The following is a 27,910-nucleotide window of genomic DNA, read 5'->3' on the forward strand; positions in this document are numbered from 1 at the left end:
GGCTCTGGTGAAATGTGTTTTTATTGGTAACACACAAAACAGAAAGGTGACAGAATCACAGTCAGAAAATTTTCTGGTTGGCGTCATCACCCGATCTTCCCACAATACTTCTGCTCCCATCAACGTCATGAGATGCGAGTCCCTGACCCTCTGTTCCATGTGTAGCCTCATTGTCCTGTCTGGAATGTAATGGGGATGCAAATGGAGAAACATTGGAAACAGGGAAAGGTACAGAGGAGTATACGTTTTGGACAAACAGCAACATTTGCTACTTTAGTGAAGAAACCATAATATTATTTATTATAATAAACAAAAGTAAAAGAGATTTTCCATTGCATGATTATTATTATTAACATGTATTTATATAGCGCCAACATATTGCGTAGCACTGTATGATTGAGACAATATTCCTGTTTCCCAGGTGTGACATTGATGGGTATGTTTATGCTCATGGAAGATGTTTAGGCTTCCAACTGTTAAATGGGATGATGAGCACAGGGAATTCTCTGAATTCAGAGTTATAAAAAAAGGGCACAGATATTTATTACTAATAGTAGCAGTTGAGGGCGTCATCAGATAGGCAGAGGCTACTGCATGTGCAAAGCTCAGTGTGACTCTCTAAATGAGTGATCCCCAACCAATGTTGGTCACCAACCCCATGGATGTTGCTCCCAATGGCCTGACTTCTCAAATAGTGGATTCGGTGCATCCCTAGGAAGAACAGAAACCAGTGTGCAGTGGATAGGAAGGTCCATTACTGTTTGCCCTTTTTCTCCTTGGGGCGGGTTCTCCTCTTTGTTTTTGATTCAATGAGTTGCTTGGACTGTCTCTTTAAGGTTGCGCGCGTCACCACATCGCCTTCATCTTCTCCGCTGTCCTCTTCATCTATAGTAAGGGGACAATGGAGAGGCTTACATCATTGTAGCAGGGCAGGGCAGCCATCAGGGGGGCTACTTGATTAGCCGGCCCCCCATCTTTCTGAAAGCTGCTGACTTCGGGAAGGCATGGACGTTTAAGGGGCCGTGGCCACCAATTTTCACATAATGTGGGGGAGGGGCCCTGGCCACCAATTTTTTTTTCTCATGTGGGGTCCTAGCCACCAATATTTTTTAATGGGGGGGGCCTGGCCACAAAAGTTTTTTTTATGGGGGGCCCTGACCACCAATATCTTTATTTTTTATTAACATGTGGGAACCCTAGCCACCAATATTTTCTTTTGTTTTTTTACTGTGTAGTGGGGGGCAGATCTGTGGGGTGGGGGGCGGACCTGTAGGGGGGGGCTTGCGGTGGGTGCAGCCCAGGGGGCCCAGGAAATTTTGTTGTATGGGGCCCCGCAATTTCTGATGGCGGTCCTGAGGAAGGGGGATGGAAGTTATTCTTATTGAACTGTCTCGACAACTAGGGAGGTATTCTATCCTGTGCTGGCATTAGCCTACTTTTAAACAAAATGGAACACCAGTACCTTGTTGTGCTTCAAACTGAGGAAGGGCCATTTGGGTCCTGAAAAGTTTGATTGGGTGTGCAGTGTCTGAAGACCCTTGCAATAAAAGTTGGGATTAACCAGTTTGAAGCACAACAAGGTACTGGTGTTCCATTTTGTTTAAAAGTATATTGCTGGCGTGTGGCTATGCCAGTACTGATACCTGCACCTCTGCACAATTATATTCTTCAATTAAGTGATTAGCCAAATGCCTGGAAAGGGCATATGAGCTCTATTTGCCACGTTATAAATTTCCTGCATTCTCTGAGTCCACCCTAGTGTGGAGACATTGGAACCTTGTACACACATGTTCCTTTTGTCAGAATTCATGGCCCCCTTGTATCAGCCCTACCACTGTTACATTCTCTGTACCAGATAAGCAATAACAGTCTGTTCCAATCCTACACTGATCAAACTACTTGCCTCTAATCCAACCATGAAGCAACTGACTCCTCCACCCCACCCCAATCCTGATGCTATGAAGCTGGCTCTTTTTAAAGAGGAACTCTCGCAAAAATGAACATTTTAATACAGGTTTCATCATACTGAAATAAGAAACTTTGTAAATACAATTCATTAAATATTCTAAATAATTTCTGAAATAAAGTTTATCTTCACTATTCCTCTCAGCATCTGTTTCTCTTCATTCTGTCTTCATGCAGCAGTTGGGTGTCAGATATTCATTGACAGTTAGATCCAATATAGTGAGCCAGTGAGGGCTAAAACACAAACGTGAGTAAAGAGAATACCAGTGAGGGTCTAAAGCGGGACTGGTTATGTGATTCCCCCATGTGAACCCAGTGGGCTGAAGATTTGTTTGGTTGTTTTGAAAATAAAAGCCAGCAAAGCGGCACTTTAAACTCTACAAGGTGGTCAGTCTCCCTTTTTGTGCTGAAATCTGTGCCGGGGCCTAGGGTTTCGCTACCGGAAGCTCACAATATATAAAATAGCAGTACACTATACATCAATAAAAACGGTATCTTGTCAAAACAATATGTACACAGCAGAATAACCCTATAATGCAGAAACGTTGGGGTATTCTCATTGCTGGCAAGTGTATCCGCTTCTTGTTGTTCCTCTTTTTTGTCTCAAACATATAACTGGGTGGTTTGTATTTATTAAAGGTACTATGCGCTACACAGCCAAGATCAGCTTTTTAAAAGGAACTATGCGCTACACTCCCTATGCCTTTGAGGAAGCTGATTAGACCAGCGAAACGCGTCAGGCAGAGGGGACGGAACGGCGAGCTGCAGGGAAGAGCCACGAGGGAGACGCCGGCAATACTCCTATCCCGGATCCAACTGGGCTATCTGTCAGAAAGCTTGTTTATGGGTGTATTTGTAAATGGGAAAGAAATTAGTGAAACATTTTTATATTTTTTAAAACTTTTTATTAAATAATATTACACAATAAAAGCTGTTTTCTATGTGGGAGCATATGAAGTGACGGAGGAAGAGGGGAGCTCAAAGATCACTACACGCAATTTTTCAACTACTATCTGGTAAGTAGGCACTTTTGCTAACTCTGGTGAAAGTGTCTGGAGTCACATAGGCATGCACAAAGGATCTAATGGTCATCTAAAGGGAAAGCACATGGGATATCCTATCGTAGTCTGAAAGAGTGAAACAATATTTAAAGGGGAAATAATAGAATATATCACTATTTCCCTACTTCAACGCATGGTGTCTAAATGGACTATTTTCAAAATACTACACTATATTGTGCTTTTTGTTTTGTTCTCTCCGTTGCCAGAGGCGCTGATCCTTTTTTATTTATGAAGGAATTTTACAGTTGAGACACTGAAGCAGGACCGGCAGGAATTAACAGGACTAAAAAGGACTAACTTTTTTCCTTCCTTTTTCCTTTTGGTTTGTATTTATGCCTGATAATTCTGCTGCGTACATATTGTTTTGACAAGATACTGTTTTGATTGGTGTACAGTGTACTGCTATTCTATATATAAAGAAACTTTTTGTGATAGCACCTTGTGCCTGTATTTTTTTGAGTGTGCAAACCCAATATATGGAATGTACCATTTTTGGTTACTCAATGTGGGGGGTACCTTTGGGTTGCTTGCACCTCATGTAACAGTCCTATATATTTTTCTATTATTGAAGTGTCTTCCGTTGATTTGTATTTTAGGACTGAGTTACCCGACCATGGTGCCTTATAGTATGTAATGCTATAGCTAGAGCCAGGTACACTTACCTTCAAACATATCCTGCTTGGATGGAGCTGGAAGAGAAATCCGTATGTTGTGTGCTGGCAGTTTGGCCTCAATGCTTGCCTGGAACTGAGAATACTGGCATTATAATAAAGCTAGCAAATGATTGGTAAATCTCTTCCCCTTTTGGAGCACTTGTGGTATCAAATAGTTAAAGGATAAGTAAACCTTTAAAATAATTAAATGTAAAATTAATGAGGGTGCTATTCTAAGCACTTTTGTAATTTACATTCATTATTAAATTTTTCTTTTAATCCCAAGATATTATAGAATACATGTACTGTTAATATAAAACAGCGTTGTTACAACACCGCCATCTGCTGGTCAATTTCCCACCAGCCTGACCACCAAGTAGTCAAGGAAGTTGTCAGGAGAAAGAAAGAGGCTGCTCTGATGTTCTTCTGCTTAGGAAAGATGTGAGAAAGGTTTCTAATCCTTTTCCTAAGCCGGAGAACATCAGAGTAACTTCTTTCTTTCTCCTGACAACGTCCTTGACTACTTGTCAAGGACGAATAGTCAGAAACTGCAGTTGGAGCTGTAACAAAAGTAATTTATATTAACAGTTCATGTATCCCTTAATATCTTTGAATGAAAAATAAATCAATAATGAATGTAAATCACAACAGCTCTCAGAATAGCACCCTCATCAATTTTACATTCACTTATTTTAAAGGTTTACTTATCCTTTAAGCTAAAATATTTAACTGCCACGTTACACTCCCCTCCATGATGCACAGAGCCAGTAGCAGACACGCTACACAATAACTGTAACCTTAGGGCCCATTAATCATGCAAGGTGCCCTGTTTATTGCACACTACACGTTGCCCAATGGTCTATATGCACTCAAGAACCATTACTTTCCCTTTTACTCACCTCTTCCTCCTCCATTTGTTTGAGAATCTGCCCCAGATCCTGCCCCTCTAGTTCATCCAGAAGCTTCTGCAGCTTCTCCTCTGTGATCCCAACTAGATCAAGAACTTGCTCGTCTGATAGTGGAGAACCATCCAGAGCAGGAAAATAGTGTTTTGGCTAAAATGGAGAAGAGAGAAATCACAGCATGGCCGGTTGTTGAAAACTTCAGTTTTCAGAGCTGTAATGTGTGAGGCCTATTTATCACACTTTGTAAAACAGTGGGGGAAAACATCACCGGTGTTGTTCAGTGCATCCCATGGCACCAGTTAGCCACCTGGCACCTGTTTCCTGGGCTGTTCTGCACCATACACTGTAGGATGGCAGACAATCAGCAATTAATAAATTTCCTATATTGCTCAACTAGTACTCACCACCTTGATGTGCTTGACTTTGGCTGCTAGATGTTCAATGCCAGCTTTGGTCTCATCAAGGATTTTGGACATTTGTTCTAGTTCCTCTTTGGCTTTCTCATGCCTTTTCTCTTCCTTCTGTAGGTGACTCTGCAGCTCTTCCAGATCTTGCTGCCCTCTTCAATGGAAGAAAGTAAATTATGAGAGATATTACGTGGCTCTAGGCATTTTAAAGGAGAATTAAACCCTAAAAATGAATATGGCTAAAAATGGCATATTTTATATAGTGAACTTATTGTACCAGTCTAAAGTTTGAGCTTGTCAATAGCAGCAATGATCCAGGACTTCAAACTTGTCACAGGGGGTCACCATCTTGGAAAGTGTCTGTGACACTCACATGCTCAGTGGGCTCTGAGCAGCTGTTGAGAAGCTAAGTTTAGGGGTCTTCACTAATTATCCAGCAGAAAATGAGGTTGTCTGTAATATAAGCTGATGCTACAGGGCAGATGTGGTGTTCATGTAAATGGCCTGTAGATGTCAATGTGCTCATACTTCCTGGTAGCTTAAATGTGAAAGTGAAAGTTACTGTTGTGTAATGGCTGTCTGACTCTGCTAATAAAGCAGTGTTATACCCTACTCATCCTCGGCTACCCAAAACATAACAAATGCTGACAAGGATGGCTCTTCTACCTCTGCAGCAGCCTGCAGCTTTTCTTCCAAACCCTGGTGAGCCTACCATACCTTTTACTGCTTGGATCCGTATGTTTGAAAATTACATTATTGCTGCTGACAAAGGGGAGATTTCTGCTGCTAGAAAGCTTTACTTATTCACTGCCTGGGAGCAGAGGGACAGCGTATATTCTATACATTACCATTACCTGATGATACTTATGAAACTGCACTTAATGCTATAAAGAACTTTTTTGTGCCAAGAGTAAGTGTGGTTGCTGAAAGATATAAATTCCGCCAACGTGGACAACGTCCCTTTGCTTGGTTGCTTGCCAGTGACTGTACAATTTCAATCAAATACTGCAAAATGTGACTTTTACATTGTGAATAAGGGTACTGCTATACTTGGAAGGGATCTCTTTGCTTCATTAAACCTACAATTAGTTGATGGTCTCATTACTACAGCACCAGTGCCTGCCACACAGCCAGTGTCTAAAATTTCACCACAAAGCAACATTTCACTGGGTTGTGCAAAGAACTTTGTACACAAAGTAAAGTTGAGACCAGATGTAAAACCAGATTCAGCATGGGAATAACTTGCTATTGATATTGTCGGTCCTTTTACAGATGCTCCTATAGACTGTAGATTTGCTATAACCTTGATGGACTATTACAGTAAATGGACAGAAATTGCATGTGTTTCTCATATAACATCAGCTACAGTAATAACATTTCTGTCTACAGTCTTCAGCAGAGAAGGTAATCCAAAGGAGTTAATATCAGACAACAGACCACAGTTTGTCTCATATGAGTTTGAATCCTTTCTGAGAGAGAGAGAGAGGAATATTGTGCATCGGAAATCTTCAGTGTATTACCCACAAGCAAATGGAGAAATTGAGCGTTTCAACAGAAGTCTGAAAGAAACACTACAGACAGCAAATCTTACTGGGAAATCTTGGAAAGTATTTACAACAGAGTTCCTACATAACTAAAGAGCAACACGCCATGCAACAGCCCAATCATCTCCAGCTGAATTATTACATGGCAGACAGATGCGCATTAGGTTACATGTTGCAGACATCAAACTTTCAAAAATAAAAAAAAATAATGTGCCTACAAAATCATCTACTGCTGACATTGTGAAAGGTCAACAAGCCAAATGTAAGGCTTATACTGACAGAAAAGGTGGTGCCAGAGAGGTACACTTTCAGCCTGGATCTTTAGACAAAATTTAGAAATCAGGAATACTGAAACAAGGACAATCTAAATTTACTACACCACTTGAAGTGAGACGCCAGCGAGGACCATACACATATGAACTGTCTGATGGATGCATATGGAATGCAAGTCGTCTTGCTCCTGTTAGAAATGACTTTGGAGAAGCTCCATTTGATGAAGGACATTTTCCTACTCCTGATGTCAACTGCAATAGGAATGAAGAAAGTGAACCTATAAGGCGTACTGAGAGAATCAGAAAACTACCTGCATGGACCCAGGACTATGTGATGTCAATAATGTATATTATTGCTAGTGATGGGCGAATTTGCGCCGTTTCGCTGGCGTCTCGTTTTTGACGCCGGCGTCCGTTTTTTCGGAAAAAAATTTTGACGCCTGCGAATTTTTTCCGTGAATTTTCGCGGGCGTTTTGCGAATTTATTCGCTGGCGGCGAATCGCGCAAATTTGCCGCAAATTCGCGCCTGGCGAATAAATTCGCCCATCACTAATTATTGCTTTAAGATGCATTGTTGTTGTTTATTACATTTGCCCAAATGCTTTCCTACTATAGGGGGAATATGTGGTGTTCATGCAGATGACCTGTAGATGTCATTGTGCCTATACTTACACTGTGCATACTTCCTGGTAGCTTAAAAGTGAAAGTGAAAGTAAAGATGTGTAAAGTTGTGTAATGGCTGTCTGACTCTGCTAATAAAATACTCAACTCGGCTACCCAAAACATAACAGCTGATTATTTAATTCTGATGCTAATTGCACTGGTTTCTGTGTATGTAGTAATGATCTGTATTAATTACTAATCAGCCTTATATTGTGACATTTCTATTCTATGTGCACTGTATATTGTGAGTGGGTCCTGATGGTATTTTTAGTAGTACCATTTTTGACCTTGTGTAAGACAAAACTCGGTAAAGGAAAACCTTTAGTAACAGTCAGGCAATTTATTCATACAGAATACAACATAACAGTTTTGTCTGGGTAAGCTGTTGGAGTAACACACAGAATGTCACCCAAGGACTTACCAAAGACCCACCTCTTGGTCCAAGCGTTATATAGCTTTCAGAAGGCATTTACAGTAATTATGACAAGGGGTACACGGAAATACCATACATGGTCTGGCGAGGAGACTTACTGGCAAATATATTTATACATTCCTGTAAGATGTGCAGTTTTGCAACATAAGAGATCTCTGGTTCCAACTGTCCACAGCCTCGTAGACATCTGTAGGCTAAACATAGCCATTGTGGTACAGACAGCTATTGAGCAACATTTCTGCAAAAGGCGCCACAAGAGACATGCTGACACTATGCTGACACTCTTCTAAGTAACAGAGTGGAGATCATTTATTTGTATGGGCTAGTATAAGTTATATGAGTGACCATTGTCCACAGTTGACCATTAGCCCTTATAGTCCATCCTGCCTTGGGCCCTATAGCGTTATGGCATCATAGCGGGTGGGGGTAACAAATATCAACTCTCTGACACTAGCCATTCGTCCGTCTTAGGAATTAGACCGTTCCACATATATTTTATATAAACAGTCCCTAAGCTCAGTAAGTGAGAGCAGCACAGAGCATGTGCAGTGAATCAGCAGAAAAGAAGATGGGGAGCTACTGGGGCATCTTTGAAGACACAGATCTTACCTGCTAAAGGGCAGTGGTTGCCTTGGGCTGGTACAGAAACCCAAAACATAATTTACATTTCTACCTACTTCTTTAGTTAAGCTTTAGTTCTCCTTTAAGATGGCCATGCATGAGCCAATATTAAGTACCGACACCAGCAAGCTGTGTCAATCCTGCCTTACTGATATCTAGATAAATTGTATTTATATGACAGACAAGGACAGCAACAGGCTGTTGGTGTGGTCTGCTTCTAATGGGTCTAACCCTAACCCCTGTAAAGACCCAGTTTTTTGGGAGAGAGACAAACATTCAGGTTAGACAATTTGGAAAAACCATACACTACTTTGGTCACTTTTTGCTCTTTATATGTATGACCATTTTAAACCAGTGGGTCTGCAAAGTGTGTAGATATTCACACATATGGCTAAATAGCACCATTCCATCTGTTTAGGATAGTGACCCAAACAAGAATATTTAACATGAACATGACTTCCATGACCACAGGAGACCACTCTAAGTGCACACTATGGAGCATGAATAAATGTCTATAAGTACAAGGGAAAACATATACCTGGATAACTTGGCTTCCCCAGAGTACTTCTGATTGCAGAATTCCTCCTCAAGTTTCTCCTTCTGCTCTCTGAGCCTGACCAGTGTCATTTCATTATCATTCTTCAGTTCCTCCAAGTGTTTGCTGGTCTCTCCCTGGGCTTTGAAGCGCTTCACAATTTCCTACATGGTTACATGGGGAACAGGGGGTGAAACCTCTGTTATTCTCCCCACCCAACATTCAGCCCAGGGTTGCCAGGTTGGAGGTTTTCCAGTAAAGCCCAGGTGGGTTTTGAAAGTACAAACTTGCCAAGGTACAGATTTTGGCTTCATTTTGGGCCTTTGGCCTGTTTGTACTATGGAAACAAGCAAAAGTTTTTTCTTGCCCTAATGTGCCGAGCCCAATGCATGTTGGGTAAAGTCGTTTACAATTTGCCAACTGCCAAGTTTAATATAAGACTACAATACCCAGCATGCAATGGGACTGACTTGTGTAGAAGTCAGGGGTTACCAGATTTTGGGCTCTGTACTCCAGTCTCCTGTCCCGTCACTTAAGCATTCTCACATTTTACCGGTGACTTTCCGTAATTTCAGACAATTTTGGGATAAAAATCTGCTGGCCACCAAAATGTCTATAGGTTGACCGGTTTTACCAATATTTATTGAAATTGTATATGTATCAGGGCCTTATGGGGCCCCTATACCTCCTAGGCCCCTCTCTATAGTTACGCCCCGGGTGACGGGCAAATCTTTCCCATTTTGCTTCATGAATAAATTTGAAAAAGGCGTATTTTCACATATATTAATTTATTTTTTTACTTTTTTTTCCACTGCACATATTGTGCTATTTTTGGGCTACTTTTGAAGTGCCTCTTGGCTAGTTTTGGACTGGTTTTGTAGTGGACTTTAGCTGGTTTTAAAAATTAGACCTGGTAACCCTGATTCAGATTAAGGACACTACTGCATGTCACATGGCTAATGTCCCATAAAATGGATTGCTGTGATCTTACTTTGCCCTCACCTGAGTGTTTGTGACCCCAGCGGCATCCTTTATCTTCTGAAAGGTTTTCTGGAAGCTGCGTATCACCTTTTCTTCATTTTCTCCACTTGGCATCTGTTGAGTGTCCACTATAGCATCTTCTCCAGGCAAGGCCACTTGTTGAGCCTATAAAAACATCACAATTTGCCCATCAGAACCAGAATGGAAAAAACGATGCATGGTGCATGAATCAAGCTGAGACTGTGGTTAACATAATTGAGGGTGCATGCCTGGAGGGCTCGTTTACTAATGGATGGAAAGGAGCAAAAAAACAAAAAGGGCAGGTGCACAGTCTACTATACACCTTACCACTCCCAAGTGGTGCCCAAAATGCAGAGCAGAGAGTTGTGTCGCCTCTCTATCTCTCTTTATGCAGTGATCCTGAGTGGTGGCACGTGGAAAGGAGATGGGTGTTCCAGGACTAAAAAATGCAAAGCACAATAGAATCCTCTACTCAATGCCTCTATTTGAAACAGTGTAGCAGAAGCCAGATGTCTTTCTGCGAAGACTCCGATTCCCACAATACCTTGATGGTTCTTCACAAGTCCATTAATAAGTTGGCTTCTGCTACATTGTTTCAAGAGTTAGAAAAAGGCACAGAAGTAGCAAATACATTTAAAAACTGGCACTTGCCCTTGCACCTACAGAGTAGCACATACGTGCAGCTCCCACATGCCACCTTACATAGCAAATGAGCTGTATTCACTACCTTGACAGTTTCTTTGAGTCTCAGGCTTGGGCACAAAGATATGTGGAGTCATTAAAGGATAAGTAAACCTTTAAAATAAGTGAAAGTAAAATTGATGAGGATGCTATTCTAAGTCCTTTATTCATTTACAGCCATTATTTATTTTCTTTTTATTCATAGATATTAAGGGATACATGTACTGTTAATATGAATGAATTTTGTTACCACATCGCCACCTGCTGGTCAGTTTCCCACCAGTCTGACCACCAAGCAGGGCCGCTCCGGCCATGAGGCAAGGTGGGAATCTTGCCTCAGGGGGCATGGAGTGGCCAGTTACCAAGGGCAGCAAAAAGCCGCCTATGGTAACTTTAAGAGACGAATTTCCGTTTTTTAAAATGGAAATTCGGCTCTTCTAGTGCAGCGAACGCAATAGCGCTCGCTGCGCTAGCGATGTGGCCCCATCTCCACCCACTCCGACGCTGGAAGTTAGAAGAGCAGAGCAGGAGGGGGTGCGGCATTGGGGCTGCTGCCTCAGGCTGCAGCAGCCCCTGAAACGTGCCTGCCACCAAGTAGTCAAGGAAGTTGTCAGGAGAAAGAAAGAAGCTGCTCTGATGTTCTTCTGCTTAGGGAAAAAAGTAGAAACCTTTCTCTTCCCTAATCAGAAGAACATCAGAGCAGCCTCTTTCTTTCTCCTGACAACTTTCTTGTCTAATTGGTGGTCAGACTGGTGGGAAACTGACCAGCAGGTGGCGCTGTTGTAACAAAATTCTTTCATATTAACAGCACATGTATCCCTTAATATCTAGGAATAAAATCAAAATAAATAATAAATGTACAAAATTTCTTTGAATACCACCCTCATAAATTTTACATTAACTTATTTTAAAGGTTTAAAATAAGTGAAGTGAAGAGGGAGAGATGTGGTTCTAGAATAAAGTTAAAGTTGTTGATGTGGGGCAGGTAATGTAAACCTTACTCTTCTTTCCACACGCTCAGCATGAATACGCCTCTCTTCTGCCTGCTTTTTGTAATTCTGAAGGGTGCGCGCTCTCTGCCTTCGCTCTCTTGTAACCTCTTCTTCCTGCTGCCGTAGATCAGCCTGTCCACCAGAAAATAAAAAAAAAGCAATTGTATAAATACCCAGGTACCAGATCAGCTCAGAGCTCAATACATGTCGATTGACAGGTAACTATCTCTAGATGTAAAGAACTTCCCATCCCTCGTACCCGTGCCTCATCCTGTGCTTGAAGAGCATCTTTGTTCATCTTCTCAAGTTCCTTCAACTCATTTCTCTGCTTTAGGATCTCAGCCTCTATGAGATCCAGCTGAGTCTGAAATGTCAGGCTTTCCTCCTGCAGAGATACATGTCCTGTTATTGTCTATGGATGCACCGATAGAGTGAAAGCCATGGGAAAAGTGGATCCTGTTCTGTAGAGCTCATACTCTAACTCACAGAGACTCACATTACCTGCATGTGCTCTTTCAGCTTTTGATAGACACTGAAAATGTGTTCTGCCTCCTGGCACTTCAGCTGGGCCTTTTCCAGTCGGTTTTCCAAGAGGCGCATAGTCTGCTGGATAAAGAAAGGAGAGACTTACAATGGGGAAACCCTATAGCTGACAAGAGATAAAGAGAAGCCCAAAGCCTGTTGGAAAGCTAGCACCAGTTGATTCGGCAATCGAAAATCACAAATGATTCTGCAAAGGAAAGGAAGTTTTGGCAAATATAAAATAGTTAACCTGTTCTGGTACTTCCTCTTTGTCTGCGGCTTCATCCTGCGGATGAAATAAGTAAACTGTGAACAATAAAGTGTTTCAAGTGGAACATGGATTCTGCAGGCCTCATTTACTATCAGCGGGCAATTTGTAAAATACAAAAAAGTTGGTGCTATCTGCCAGGGTTTTTAACCGACAGCATACTGATTTTTCCCAGCCCCTTTACACGTCAATACTATCTCCCACTGTTAATAACGTGTAAAGTGCAAAGGCATCTGTATGGGTCCCCCCCATGGACCTATCATGTATCTATGTGCAAGCTATCATCTAACAAACTAATGACTAACCCTGGAATTATAGGGGGCTCAAGGCTAGGTGCTTCCTTGTGCTTATTTTGTTCTTGAGTAATACAGTGACACAGACAGGAGGGAACTATGGGACATGGAGTCTGTCCCTCCCACTGCAGGGTGATACAGTGACACAGACAGGAGGGAACTATGGGACATGAGTCTGTCCCTCCCACTGCAGGGTGATACAGTGACACAGACAGGAGGGAACTATGGGACACGAGTCTGTCCCTCCCACTGCAGGGTGATACAGTGACAGACAGGAGGGAACTATGGGACATGAGTCTGTCCCTCCCACTGCAGGGTGATACAGTGACAGACAGGAGGGAACTATGGGACATGAGTCTGTCCCTCCCACTGCAGGGTGATACAGTGACACAGACAGGAGGGAACTATGGGACATGAGTCTGTCCCTCCCACTGCAGGGTGATACAGTGACACAGACAGGAGGGAACTATGGGACATGAGTCTGACCCTCCCACTGCAGGGTGATACAGTGACACAGACAGGAGGGAACTATGGGACATGAGTCTGTCCCTCCCACTGCAGGGTGATACAGTGACACAGACAGGAGGGAACTATGGGACATGAGTCTGTCCCTCCCACTGCAGGGTGATACAGTGACAGACAGGAGGGAACTATGGGACATGAGTCCTGTCCCTCCCACTGCAGGGTGATACAGTGACACAGACAGGAGGGAACTATGGGACATGAGTCTGTCCCTCCCACTGCAGGGTGATACAGTGACACAGACAGGAGGGAACTATGGGACATGAGTCTGTCCCTCCCACTGCAGGGTGATACAGTGACACAGACAGGAGGGAACTATGGGACATGAGTCTGACCCTCCCACTGCAGGGTGATACAGTGACACAGACAGGAGGGAACTATGGGACATGAGTCTGTCCTCCCACTGCAGGGTGATACAGTGACACAGACAGGAGGGAACTATGGGACATGAGTCTGTCCCTCCCACTGCAGGGTGATACAGTGACACAGACAGGAGGGAACTATGGGACATGAGTCTGTCCCTCCCTCTGCAGGGTGATACAGTGACACAGACAGGAGGGAACTATGGGACATGAGTCTGTCCCTCCCACTGCAGGGTGATACAGTGACACAGACAGGAGGGAACTATGGGACATGAGTCTGTCCCTCCCACTGCAGGGTGATACAGTGACACAGACAGGAGGGAACTATGGGACATGAGTCTGTCCCTCCCACTGCAGGGTGATACAGTGACACAGACAGGAGGGAACTATGGGACACGAGTCTGTCCCTCCCACTGCAGGGTGATACAGTGACACAGACAGGAGGGAACTATGGGACACGAGTCTGTTCCCTCCCACTGCAGGGTGATACAGTGACACAGACAGGAGGGAACTATGGGACACGAGTCTGTCCCTCCCACTGCAGGGTGATACAGTGACACAGACAGGAGGGAACTATGGGACACGAGTCTGTCCCTCCCACTGCAGGGTGATACAGTGACACAGACAGGAGGGAACTATGGGACAAGAGTCTGTCCCTCCCACTGCAGGGTGATACAGTGACACAGACAGGAGGGAACTATGGGACACGAGTCTGTCCCTCCCACTGCAGGGTGATACAGTGACACAGACAGGAGGGAACTATGGGACACGAGTCTGTCCCTCCCACTGCAGGGTGATACAGTGACACAGACAGGAGGGAACTATGGGACATGAGTCTGTCCCTCCCACTGCAGGGTGATACAGTGACACAGACAGGAGGGAACTATGGGACATGAGTCTGTCCCTCCCACTGCAGGGTGATACAGTGACACAGACAGAGGGAACTATGGGACAAGAGTCTGTCCCTCCCACTGCAGGGTGATACAGTGACACAGACAGGAGGGAACTATGGGACACGAGTTCTGTCCCTCCCACTGCAGGGTGATTACAGTGACACAGACAGGAGGGAACTATGGGACACGAGTCTGTCCCTCCCACTGCAGGGTGATACAGTGACACAGGACAGGAGGGAACTATGGGACATGAGTCTGTCCCTCCCACTGCAGGGTGATACAGTGACACAGACAGGAGGGAACTATGGGACATGAGTCTGTCCCTCCCACTGCAGGGTGATACAGTGACACAGACAGGAGGGAACTATGGGACATGAGTCTGTCCCTCCCACTGCAGGGTGATACAGTGACACAGACAGGAGGGAACTATGGGACATGAGTCTGTCCCCTCCCACTGCAGGGTGATACAGTGACACAGACAGGAGGGAACTATGGGACATGAGTCTGTCCCTCCCACTGCAGGGTGATACAGTGACACAGACAGGAGGGAACTATGGGACATGAGTCTGACCCTCCCACTGCAGGGTGATACAGTGACACAGACAGGAGGGAACTATGGGACATGAGTCTGTCCCTCCCACTGCAGGGTGATACAGTGACACAGACAGGAGGGAACTATGGGACATGAGTCTGTCCCTCCCTCTGCAGGGTGATACAGTGACACAGACAGGAGGGAACTATGGGACATGAGTCTGTCCCTCCCACTGCAGGGTGATACAGTGACACAGACAGGAGGGAACTATGGGACATGAGTCTGTCCCTCCCACTGCAGGGTGATACAGTGACACAGACAGGAGGGAACTATGGGACATGAGTCTGTCCCTCCCACTGCAGGGTGATACAGTGACACAGACAGGAGGGAACTATGGGACACGAGTCTGTCCCTCCCACTGCAGGGTGATACAGTGACACAGACAGGAGGGAACTATGGGACACGAGTCTGTCCCTCCCACTGCAGGGTGATACAGTGACACAGACAGGAGGGAACTATGGGACACGAGTCTGTCCCTCCCACTGCAGGGTGATACAGTGACACAGACAGGAGGGAACTATGGGACACGAGTCTGTCCCTCCCACTGCAGGGTGATACAGTGACACAGACAGGAGGGAACTATGGGACATGAGTCTGTCCCTCCCACTGCAGGGTGATACAGTGACACAGACAGGAGGGAACTATGGGACATGAGTCTGTCCCTCCCACTGCAGGGTGATACAGTGACACAGACAGGAGGGAACTATGGGACATGAGTCTGTCCCTCCCACTGCAGGGTGATACAGTGACACAGACAGGAGGGAACTATGGGACAAGAGTCTGTCCCTCCCACTGCAGGGTGATACAGTGACACAGACAGGAGGGAACTATGGGACACGAGTCTGTCCCTCCCACTGCAGGGTGATACAGTGACACAGACAGGAGGGAACTATGGGACACGAGTCTGTCCCTCCCACTGCAGGGTGATACAGTGACACAGACAGGAGGGAACTATGGGACACGAGTCTGTCCCTCCCACTGCAGGGTGATACAGTGACACAGACAGGAGGGAACTATGGACAAGAGTCTGTCCCTCCCACTGCAGGGTGATACAGTGACACAGACAGGAGGGAACTATGGGACACGAGTCTGTCCCTCCCACTGCAGGGTGATACAGTGACACAGACAGGAGGGAACTATGGGACATGAGTCTGTCCCTCCCACTGCAGGGTGATACAGTGACACAGACAGGAGGGAACTATGGGACATGAGTCTGTCCCTCCCACTGCAGGGTGATACAGTGACACAGACAGGAGGGAACTATGGGACATGAGTCTGTCCCTCCCACTGCAGGGTGATACAGTGACACAGACAGGAGGGAACTATGGGACAAGAGTCTGTCCCTCCCACTGCAGGGTGATACAGTGACACAGACAGGAGGGAACTATGGGACACGAGTCTGTCCCTCCCACTGCAGGGTGATACAGTGACACAGACAGGAGGGAACTATGGGACACGAGTCTGTCCCTCCCACTGCAGGGTGATACAGTGACACAGACAGGAGGGAACTATGGGACATGAGTCTGTCCCTCCCACTGCAGGGTGATACAGTGACACAGACAGGAGGGAACTATGGGACATGAGTCTGTCCCTCCCACTGCAGGGTGATACAGTGACACAGACAGGAGGGAACTATGGGACATGAGTCTGTCCCTCCCACTGCAGGGTGATACAGTGACACAGACAGGAGGGAACTATGGGACATGAGTCTGTCCCTCCCACTGCAGGGTGATACAGTGACACAGACAGGAGGGAACTATGGGACATGAGTCTGTCCCTCCCACTGCAGGCATGACACAGACACAGACAGGAGGGAGCTATGGGGACATGGAAGGATTTTTTAAGGATACAGTATCTAACCACCTGCCTTTTGTTTTGCAGTGTAGGGCATAGGGCAATTTGTAGGGTAGCATGGTGGACACCCTAGCGCTAAAAGCTTTTTTGTATCTATTCACCTGCTCACCCTGTGAGGGTCCCTCCTCCCCCTCCATCTTGCTCTGCATTTCTAGCTCCCTCTGCTTGTACTCTGTCTGCATGTCTTCCAAGTGTTTCCTCTTCTTTTCTGTCTGGTGGTGCAGGGCATTCAGGCACTTCATCTTATCACACAACTTCTGGTCCATGAGCTCGATGGCAGCCTGTGCAATCACAAAATAGACAAAGCAGATGAGGAAATTATGTTATTTAAGATATCTGCAGATATCTAAGCAGATGCTATGACACAATGATGCATTTTTCAGTAGCAGTATTCACAAAATGTCACTGTCTTAAATATATTGATAATGGGTTGAGTGCAGACAGAGGACTCTTGTATTTGACTATATGTATTTTGTGGTCACAGCCTCATTGCACCCCCGCCTAATGGTTTTAAAAATTAGTGGTGAGCACAACTTTCCCTTGTTTGTTATAGTTATACAGGAGCAGTGACCAGCTCCATGTTGTACCTCCCACCCCTCCCAGCTATAGTCAGGTGATCCCACTGGTGTCTAATAAAAGGGCAGCCAAGTTTGGGAATTTTACTTTGAAAGCAGCTAGTAAGTTGCAGGTAAAACTTGGTCCCTTTGTAAAATGTATAATGAAGCAATAGAATTCTTAATGAATCAGATGAAAATTAAGCATAGGACTGGCCAGATATGGGATGACTATGATGTAGTTGGCCAGCTTAAATATATTGCAATATATGGACAAACAATCCCTGTTTTGTTTAAAGGGTAAGGCATTTTTCAGTAGCGGTATGCACAAAATGTCTCTGTCTTAAATATATTGATAATGGGTTGAGTGCAGAGGACTCTTGTATTTGTCGCTATGACACAATGGGGCTCATTTACCAACACTGGGCAAATTTGCCCATGGGCAGTTACCTATAGCAACCAATCAGTGATAAGCTTTTTAAAGCCAGCTGCAAGTAGAATAATAAATGCAGCAATCTGATTGGTTTCCAGGGGTTACTGGCCATAGGCAAATTTGCCCAGTGTTGATAAATAACCCCCAATGACTCGCCTTCGGGCCAGGCCCGGATTTAGGGAAAGGCCCCCTAGGTCCGGGCCTAGGGCGGCAAGATGTTAGGGGCGGCAAGAAGGCGCCCCCTAACATCTTGTGTAAAGGTGGCCATACACGGATAGATCCGCTCGTTTGGCGATGTCGCCAAACGAGCGGATCTCCCTCCGATATGCCCACCTTGAGGTGGGCAATATCGGGCTGATCCGATCGTGGGCCCTAGGGCCCAACGATCGGATCCTAGCGTTCGCCAAACGGGCGGTCGGATCGCGGGACCGCATCAACGAACAGATGCGGCCGCGATCCGACGGGATTTTTAACCCCATCCGATCGAGATCTGGCCGACTTTCGGCCAGATCTCGATCGGGGAAGCCCGTCGGGGGCCCCCATACACGGGCCAATAAGCTGCCGACTTGGTCTGTCGGCAGCTTTTATCGGCCCGTGTATGGCCACCTTAAATCGGCTGCTCCTGATAGATCCGGCTGGCTTTAGGACCGCTCCTCCAGCCTATCTCCCGCTGTGGCTCCGCCCCCTCCCACTCCTCTCTGTGCTCGTGCTGCTGCTGCCTCTGCTGTGCTGCGTGTGTCCCAGCAAGGTGATCTGTTCCTTAGCTGGTATGTACATTTAATATTTCCCCTGCAGATCTGCTGTATATCGGCCATGTACAGAAATATGTCATAGTCAACTTGCAGATTTGCTGGAGGTGCAGAATCACAAGTGTTCTAAACCTGTTACAGATGTTTTTATGTCCCTTTCCTGCTTCCTACAAAATGAAAACCATTTCAGTTCTATTACACAATTAGTCTATTTTTAATATAGAACTTTTTATGCTTTAAGTTACTGCTACGATATAAGATGAAATAAATATTTATATACAAACTAATAATATGAATTTAATGCTATAAATTGATGGCTACATATGAAATTTGATAAATGAATTTTGTACATGATTTTATATATATTGTGTGATGAAATTAAAAACCTCATTTAATTTAAACCCATTTACTCCATTTAATTAATTAATGATTATTATATTTCATTAAGAAGAAATTTACAAGAGTGCGACATAAGGGACCTTTTTCGTTTCAACCTATTACAGAATTAGGTTTCCTTCCTTACACTTTTCCCTTGTTTACAAAATGTGATTGACTTGCATCTTAGCTGCAGGGTTCAGCAAAACATATTGGTTTTCAGTTATCTGACATACAGATTTGTGCAGCAGCAGATACGGACAGAAACTGCTTCTTATAAGAACAGCTGCTCTGCAGTACTAAGTGCAACATCAGACACAGTTTGTTGTATTTGTAAATTATCTTTTCAACTGGAAACAGGGTACTCTGAGAATTACTCATGTATAATAAGAGATAATGTACCCCCTACTGTAAATGATAAGGATATTAGAAGTCACTGAGGGGTTGTTCTGTGACCATATAAAGACACAAGGCTGCAGGCTGAGTTATACAGGGAACTCGGAGTATCACTCATGTATTATAAGGGATAATGTCTGCTGAGAAATAGGAACTACAAAGATTATGCTGCTGCTAAGATTTGACTTTTTTATTTTATAATAAATATTTAAATGATGCTGCGGCTGCCCACTGGAGCACAATTGACAAACTTATCAAAACAAAACAAGTGACACATCTCTCTCTGCATATATGTAAAAAAATAGGTGTCTATATATAGAGAATATATATAGATATATCTCAAACAAGCCTAAACTAGCAGATCCATCTGATCCACTTTTGCATAAATGTCCTGATTGGAAAAAGATTCACATCCAGAAAATGCGCGCGGGGGGGGGGGCGGCACAGTAGCTGGGCCTAGGGGTGGCAAGGTGGGTAAATCCGGCCCTGCTTCGGGCTGGGCTCCTTTAGCTCAACAACTTTACAGATATATAGGAACATTGGGGTAACAGTCACCCTGATATAGTTCCAGGGGTACCCAGGGTACAAATAAGCACTCACCCCAAATGTACCCCTAACTGACCTTCAGACTGGGCCCCCTTAGCTCATAACAAGGTTACAGATATATAGAAACATTGGGGTAACAGTCACCCTGATATAGTTCCAGGGGTACCCAGGGTACAAATAAGCACTCACCCCAAATCTCCCCCTAACTGACCTTCAGACTGGGCCCCCTTAGCTCATTACAAGGTTACAGATATATAGAAACATTGGGGTAACAGTCACCCTGATATAGTTCCAGGGGTACCCAGGGTACAAATAAGCACTCATCCAAATCTCCCCCTCACTGGCATTAAGGTTGGTCCCCCTTAGCTCATAACAAGATTACAGATCCATAGAAACATTGGGGTGTCACCTTGCTATAGTTCCAGGGGTACCCAGGGCACAAATAAGCAGTCACCCCAAATCTCCCCCTAACTGGCCTTCGGGCTGGGCCCCCTTAGCTCATAACAAGGTTACAGATATATAGAAACATTGGGGTAACAGTCACCCTGATATAGTTCCAGGGGTACCCAGGGTACAAATAAGCACTCATCCAAATCTCCCCCTCACTGGCATTAAGGTTGGTCCCCCTTAGCTCATAACAAGATTACAGATCCATAGAAACATTGGGGTGTCACCTTGCTATAGTTCCAGGGGTACCCAGGGCACAAATAAGCAGTCACCCCAAATCTCCCCCTAACTGGCCTTCGGGCTGGGCCCCCTAGCTCATAACAAGCTTACATATACTGTATATAAAAATGCCACCTTTACACAAAATTATATAGGATTCTAATAAGATCTAAAGCTTTTAAGGTGTTGAGAGTTGTAGTACTAAAAAAGATGGAGCATGAGCATATGGGAAATCTCTGCAGTTAAGAATCGTGACGGGGAGTAAAATGTTAGTTGGTAAGTTTCTATTACAAGGAACATTTAAAGGACCAGTAACATAAAAAAAAAATGTTTAAAAATTCGTTAGTGCACAACGAAAAATAAACACTAAGACAAAAGAAACTTTTAAATAGCAAAGCCTTTATTAAAAAATAACTTACAGAATGTCCACTTCCTGTCTGCTTCAGAAACGGCGAAAAGGCGACCATCCATCCTGCAACAATCAATTTCTTCTCCCTGGCTAGTCACTGACAGGCATTGCTTTCATCCACCTCCTGGTCTCCCGACGCACACTTCTTTCTGCTACTGTTGTGGGGAAGTGAGTTTCGGCTGGAGGGGCCTCCAGTTGGTGGGAACTTAGAACCAGCTGGATCGATGTGCAAAGTCCTGGGGTAGGAGCTGTAGTCGTGTCCCCGCTTCATGGCTGCTGCTTCGTGTCTGTGGCTGCTGCTCCCGCTGTGTGTTCGTTACTGGCTGCTGACACTGTGCTCCCTGCGCTGCCTCTGCCAAGCCATCGCTTGCGGTCCCAGCGCAAGCCGACACTTCAATACTGGTGCCGGCGGTAGTGCAGGAAGCGGAGGGGTAGCAGCTGGGGCAGGGAGCGGTGGAGGCCGGGGCAGTCCGCAGCTCGGCGCTACCACCTGTGACTGCCCCAACTGCCATGAAGCTGAGAGGTTGGGTCCCGCCGGGGCCAGTCTGAGAACTGGAGCCGGCGGTAGTGCTGGTGGACGGACTGTGTTCACTGCCCTGCCGGCTGTGCTGTAGTCTGTACCATTTCCCCCCTGAGGGGAGTGCAGTGCCCCAGCCGCTACCCCTCCGCTTCCTGCACTACCGCCGGCACCAGTATTGAAGTGTCGGCTTGCGCTGGGACCATGGGAAAGGGATGGCTTGGCAGAGGCAGCGCAGGGAGCACAGTGTCAGCAGCCAGTAACGAGCACACAGCGGGAGCAGCCACAGACTCAAAGCAGCAGCCATGAAGCGGGGACACGACTACATCTCCTACCCCAGGACTTTGCACATCGATCCAGCTGGTTCTAAGTTCCCACCAACTGGAGGCCCCTCCAGCCGAAACTCACTTCCCCACAACAGTAGCAGAAAGAAGTGTGCGTCGGGAGACCAGGAGGTGGATGAAAGCAATGCCTGTCAGTGACTAGCCAGGGAGAAGAAATTGATCGTTGCAGGATGGATGGTCGCCTTTTCGCCGTTTCTGAAGCAGACAGGAAGTGGACATTCTGTAAGTTATTTTTTAATAAAGGCTTTGCTATTTAAAAGTTTCTTTTGTCTTAGTGTTTATTTTTCGTTGTGCACTAACGAATTTTTAAACATTTTTTTTTTATGTTACTGGTTCTTTAATTCAGTCTTGTGGGCTGATGATTTTCTAAAATAGTTGTAGTTGCACCATTATCATCACCCACCTGCCCGCTCTTGTTTTTCATTGCAGCTTTTTCCGCAGAATGTTGCTGAAACGCCTCCTTTATCACCTTCTCATCCCCCTGAACCACAGAGAATAGAACAAGTTATTTGGATAGTAAAAGTGTATTGTCATTTAGGTTTGTAATCAGGGCAATAAAAAAATCTCTGTTCCTAGGAAATCTCAACGTTCTACTCCATCTGGTAGGTTTAGGGCTGGATAGTGGAAGCTTAAAGGGATCCTGTCATCGGAAAACATGTTTTTTTCAAAATTAATCAGTTAATAGTGCTACTCCAGCAGAATTCTGCACTGAAATCCATTTCTCAAAAGAGCAAACAGATTTTTTATATTCAGTTTTGAAATCTGACATGGGGCTAGACATTTTTTCAATTTCCCAGCTGCCCCTGGTTATGTGACTTGTGCCTGCACTTTAGGAGAGAAATGCTTTCTGGCAGGCTGCTGTTTTTCCTTCTCAATGTAACTGAATGTGTCTCAGTGGGACATGGGTTTTTACTATTGAGTGTTGTTCTTAGATCTACCAGGCAGCTGTTATCTTGTGTTAGGGAGCTGTTATCTGGTTACCTTCCCATTGTTCTTTTGTTTGGCTGCTGGGGGGGGGTGATATCACTCCAACTTGCAGTACAGCAGTAAAGCGTGACTGAAGTTTATCAGAGCACAAGTCACATGACTTGGGGCAGCTGGGAAATTGACAATATGTCTAGCCCCATGTCAGATTTCAAAATTGAATATAAAAAAATCTGTTTGCTCTTTTGAGAAATGGATTTCATTACAGAATTCTGCTGGAGCAGGACTATTAACGGATTCATTTTGAAAAAAATGTTTTTTGAAATACCGTATATACTCGAGTATAAGCCGAGTTTTTCAGCATCCAAAATGTGCTGAAAAAGTCTACCTCGGCTTATACTCGGGTCAGCGGGCAGTAGCTGAGATTGCAGTCACTTTTAATCATTCCTATACTAACAGTTCACTTGGGGAGAGACTGCAATATCCCACAATGCCCTCTGTTGGTTTTATGAAAGAATAACAGTGCGCCCTCTGTTGGTTATATCAAAGAATAACAGTGACTGCAATATCACACAGCGCCATCTGTTGGTTGTATCAAAGAATAACAGTGACTGCAATATCACACAGCGCCATCTGTTGGTTATATCAAAGAATAACTGACTGCAATATCACACAGCGCCATCTGTTGGTTGTATCAAAGAATAACAGTGACTGCAATATCACACAGCGCCATCTGTTGGTTATATCAAAGAATAACAGTAACTGCAATATCACACAGCGCCATCTGTTGGTTGTATCAAAGAATAACAGTGACTTCAATATCACACAGTGCCCTCTGTTGGTTATATGAAAGAATAACAGTGACTGCAATATCACACAGCGCCCTCTGTTGGTTGTATAATGGATTAACAGTGATGGCAATATCACACAGCACCCTCTGTTGGTTATACGAAAGATTAACAGTGATGGCAATATCACACAGCACTCTCTGCACAATTCTCTGTCACCATCAACTTTGCAAAGAAGTCCGGTTGATCGCTGGGGGAGTCTCTTTGGCGGAATGTGCGCTGCTGGGAGACAGGGCTGTAGTTGTGTCTAGGCTTATACTAGAGTCAATAAGTTTCCCAGTTTTCGTAGGTAAAATTAGGTACCTCGGCTTATACTCGGATCGGCTTATACTCGAGTATATACGGTAAGTGAATGTAAAATTGATGAGGGTGCTTTTCTAAGAAATGTTGCAGTGTACATTAATTATTTATTTTTTATTTATTTTTTTAACTTTGCTTTTCTTGAAGTTTTACACATAATTGACATGTATTTCTCTTTTTTTTTTTAAATTCCAAGATATTAAGGGATACATGTACTGTTAATATGAATGAATTTTGTTACAACAGCGCCACCTGCTGGTGAAGAACATCAGAGCAGCCTCTTTCTTTCTCCTGACAACTTCCTTGACTACTTGCTGGTCAGACTGGTGGGAAACTGACCAGCAGGTGGTGCTGTTGTAACAAAATTCATTCATATAAACAGCACATGTATCCCTTAATATCTTGGAATAAATATATAATGATGCACAAAAGTGCTTAGAAAAGCCCTCTCATCGATTTAACATTCACTTATTTTAAAGGTTTATTTATCCTTTAAAGGGAAAGTATTTCCTTGTATGCTATTTCTTTCTTTGTGGTGTAGACTTGTGTCAGGCGTAGAAAGCTTTCAGGGGACTGCAACAGCAGACAAGGGGATTTTGGTGGATTTGGCACCCCTCACTGAATTGATTTGACTTGCTACGCAGCCTGGTCCCATCTCAGTAAAGGGAAAGTACAGGAGCGAGTAGACATCAATACCGCAAGCATGTCAGACAGTTTCTTGTGCAGCTTCTTGTTGTCTTGCCGCAGCCTTTGAATTTTATCTTCATTTTTCTCGACATCCGACTGTGACCTCTCCACGTAAGCCTTGTGGTCTCCATCTGTCAACACAGGATTCAACAGTATATGAGAGCTGCTACAGACAACCCCTTAGCAGACAACTTTCAGTAATAACACTTGCTTTGTACACGACTTCACAGAAACCAATCAGCACTTAGCTTTAAAGGTCTTCTTGGGATACTGAAATGAAACATCTGATTGGCTCCTGGACTAGGAACAATTGCCCATCCTCACACAATGCAGGTGCTCATCCTTAGAGCCATGGGATATGTGTTGTTTGCAATCCCACCATGCACACATACTCATGCTCACTATCTCCATTCCTCCCGCCCCCACCTGACAACTGTGGGATCTGCTCCCCTAGATTCACACCACTGTCCATGCACCTCCATAAAGCCCACTGTCACTTAACCTTTTTAATCAGAGCTGAGACAGCTTTTCATTAGTTTTTCAACCCAATTGTTTTGGGATCCATTATTACTAAGCAACTGACTGACCCAGGAGCTGGAGTTTCTTGTGCAACTCATGGATCTGCTCATGTATTGCTGGTTTAACTGCATCCAGGGTCACTGTGGCTGGCATGGCTGCCCGTGGGAGATGGCTGTAAAGCAAGATATTTGAATTCAGATCTTTATGTTATACATTGGTTCCCCACCCAGACACAATTAAAGTCTCCCTTAAAGGGGTGGTTCACCTTTAAAGGAGAATTAAAGCTTAACTTAAGAAGTAGCTAGAAATGTTGTACATTTTTAGGGTTTATAATGGCCAATTGTAAGCAACTTTTCAACTGGTCTTCATTATTTTTTTTATAGTTTTTGAATTATTTCCCTTCTATTTCCGACTCTCTTCAGCTTTCAAATAGGGGTCACTGAACCCCTTCTAAAAAACAAAATACTCTGCAAGGCTACAAATGTATTGTTATTGCTACTTTTTATTACTCATCTTTCTATGTACACCCTATCCTATTCATATTCCAGTGTCCTATTCAGATCAATGCATGGTTGCTTGGTTAATTGGACCCTAGCAACCAGATTGCTGAAATTGAAAACTGGAAATTGAAAAATATCTTAAATATATTGATAATGGGTTGAGTGCAGAGGATCTCATGTATTTGTCTAGATGGCTCAAATATGCCATAGACACAGCAGTCACTATTTATTGGGACTGAGCCATATGTGCACTGCTCAGTATGTTCTGTGAGATCTGACAGCCCTGACTAATTGCTAGCTCTGCTCGGATGTAAGATCCGAGCAAACTCTGGGCTCAACAGTGCTGGTAGTTGTAGTTTAACAAGGCAGCGCAGCATGTCACACTTATCTGGCAATTTCTTTCCCTAGACTGTTACCCTTTTTAATTACCCCATATACAATGCTGCCGCTGCTTGTTTTCCCTTTTAACTTTGCTTTCTTTATTGACACAGTGGTATTATAATGAACTCCTTTGTAGTCAAGTTTGGAGTGCCCTCCATTAATCTGTATTTTTTTCTTATTCAAATCAATGCATGGTTGCTAGGATGGTCTAGACCCTAGAAACCAGTAAGCTGAAATTGCAAAAGAGAGCTGCTGAGTAAAAAGCTAAATAACTCAAAACCCACAAATAATAAAAAATGAAAACCAATTGCAAATTATCTCAGAATATCCCTCTCTGCATTATACTAAACATTAATTTTAAGATGAACAACCCCTTTAACAAGAACTGAGCAAACTTCTAAGAACTGAGCAAACTCTGGACTCAACAGTGCTGTGAGCTGTAGTTTAACAAGGCAGCATGTCTTATCTTTCCCTAGACTGTTACCCTTATTAATTACCCTATATACAATGCTGCCGCTGCTTGTTTTCCTTCTTATCCTTGCTCTTTCTTTATTGATATTACTTTCCAAATCCAATTAAAGAGGTGGTTAACCTTTTAATACGCTATAGAATGGCTAATTCTAAGCAACTTTTCAATTGGCCTTCTTTTTTTATGTTTCGTAGAATGATTTGTCTTTTTCTGACTCTTTCCAGCTTTCAAATTGGGGTCACTGACCCTATCTAAAAAAACAAATACTCTGTAAGCCTACAAATGTAATGTTGTTGCTACTTTTTATTACTCATCTTTCTATTCAGGCCTCTCCCATTTATATTCCAGTCTCTTACTCAAATCAATGCATGGTTGCTAGGGTAATATGGACCCTAGCAACCAGACCAGACTGCTGAAGTTGCTCAATAAAATGCTAAATAACTCAAAAACCACAAATAATAAAAAATGAAAACCCAATGGCAAATTGTCTAAGAATATCCCTCTCTGTTTTATACTAATAGTTAATTGAAAATCAACGCAGCACCTCACCTTCTCTGCCCATTTTCTCCCTAGTCTGTTACCTTCCTAATTAACCCAGATACAATCCTGTCCTCTGTTTTCCCCTTTATTTTTGCCCTTTCCTTTCTTTATTCATACCTCCCAACATTTTGGAAGTAAAAAGAGGGACAACATTTTTTTTGCACGTAGTGCAGCAAATTTTTTGGGCCACACCCCTTTATGCGGCCACACCCCCTAATTACCATGTTCATTTTACAAAATTTGGCAGGCTATGAAAGTTTGAAAATATTTCTCCTTATCTAAACTTTTTTTTTGTGTCTCAAAATTGTTACAAAGTATCTTATTTGCACCTGTTGGCTGTTCTGTGTTCTCTGCTAAAAGCCAATTAAGTAAGAAACTTTTGTTTCTTTTTCTGACTGTTCGATGCAGAGAAAATAGGGACTTTCCTGTACAAATGAGGGAAGGCAGGTTGAGCTGTCAAAAGAGGGACAGTCCCTCCGAAAAAGGGACAGTTGGGAGGTATGTTTATTGACATTATTTTCCAAATCCTCCATCACTTACCAGTGAACTGCTATCTCCTTTTTCACTCACTGGAAATTACAGTGGCGTCCAGTTCCCTTGACTACCAAGCAACAGTCTCCATGGTATCAGAATACAAGCCTTCCCATTGGCTGATTCGGCTACCCAGACATGTCAGTCAGAGTACGTCTGGTCTCCATCTTGGTAAACCCAG

The 27,910-nt window shown here is 44.0% G+C and overlaps 1 protein-coding gene across 5 annotated transcripts; it reads right to left on the bottom strand.

Annotated features, from left to right (window-relative positions):
• Positions 1–3: 3 nt before the first annotated feature.
• odad3.S (outer dynein arm docking complex subunit 3 S homeolog) lies at positions 4–27,879 on the bottom strand. 5 transcript variants are annotated; one of them, XM_041588895.1, is made up of 16 exons: positions 27,739–27,879; positions 25,377–25,480; positions 24,799–24,920; positions 22,434–22,511; positions 17,143–17,322; positions 12,508–12,543; positions 12,237–12,338; positions 11,995–12,120; positions 11,745–11,867; positions 10,063–10,206; positions 9,064–9,224; positions 4,989–5,145; positions 4,579–4,734; positions 3,689–3,773; positions 759–885; positions 4–179 (listed from the first exon to the last, which is right to left on the bottom strand). In XM_041588895.1, exons 2-16 carry the CDS (start codon positions 25,459–25,461, stop codon positions 62–64), a joined length of 1,800 nt encoding a protein of 599 aa, XP_041444829.1. In that variant the 5' UTR covers positions 25,462–25,480; positions 27,739–27,879; the 3' UTR covers positions 4–61. The 5 variants fall into 5 exon arrangements, 4 of the variants coding, with proteins under 4 accessions (XP_041444829.1, XP_041444828.1, XP_041444831.1 ...); XM_041588894.1 differs by having other exon boundaries at positions 12,237–12,341; XR_005966709.1 differs by having other exon boundaries at positions 94–179; positions 656–885; positions 12,237–12,341.
• Positions 27,880–27,910: the final 31 nt, after the last annotated feature.

Source organism: Xenopus laevis, chromosome 3S, assembly GCF_017654675.1.
Source record: "Xenopus laevis strain J_2021 chromosome 3S, Xenopus_laevis_v10.1, whole genome shotgun sequence".
NCBI classification, from domain to species: Eukaryota; Metazoa; Chordata; class Amphibia; order Anura; family Pipidae; genus Xenopus; species Xenopus laevis.

Coding starts and splice junctions, on each gene's coding strand:
- odad3.S (XM_041588894.1), bottom strand. CDS start 25,461: ATGCCAGCCACAGTGACCCTGGATGCAGTTAAACCAGCAATACATGAG. Junction 22,512..24,798: donor AACTGTCTGACATGCTTGCG/GTATTGATGTCT, acceptor TCTGTGGTTCAG/GGGGATGAGAAGGTGATAAA. Junction 10,207..11,744: donor CTGAGCGTGTGGAAAGAAGA/GTAAGGTTTACA, acceptor ATGTTTTTATAG/GCTCAACAAGTGGCCTTGCC.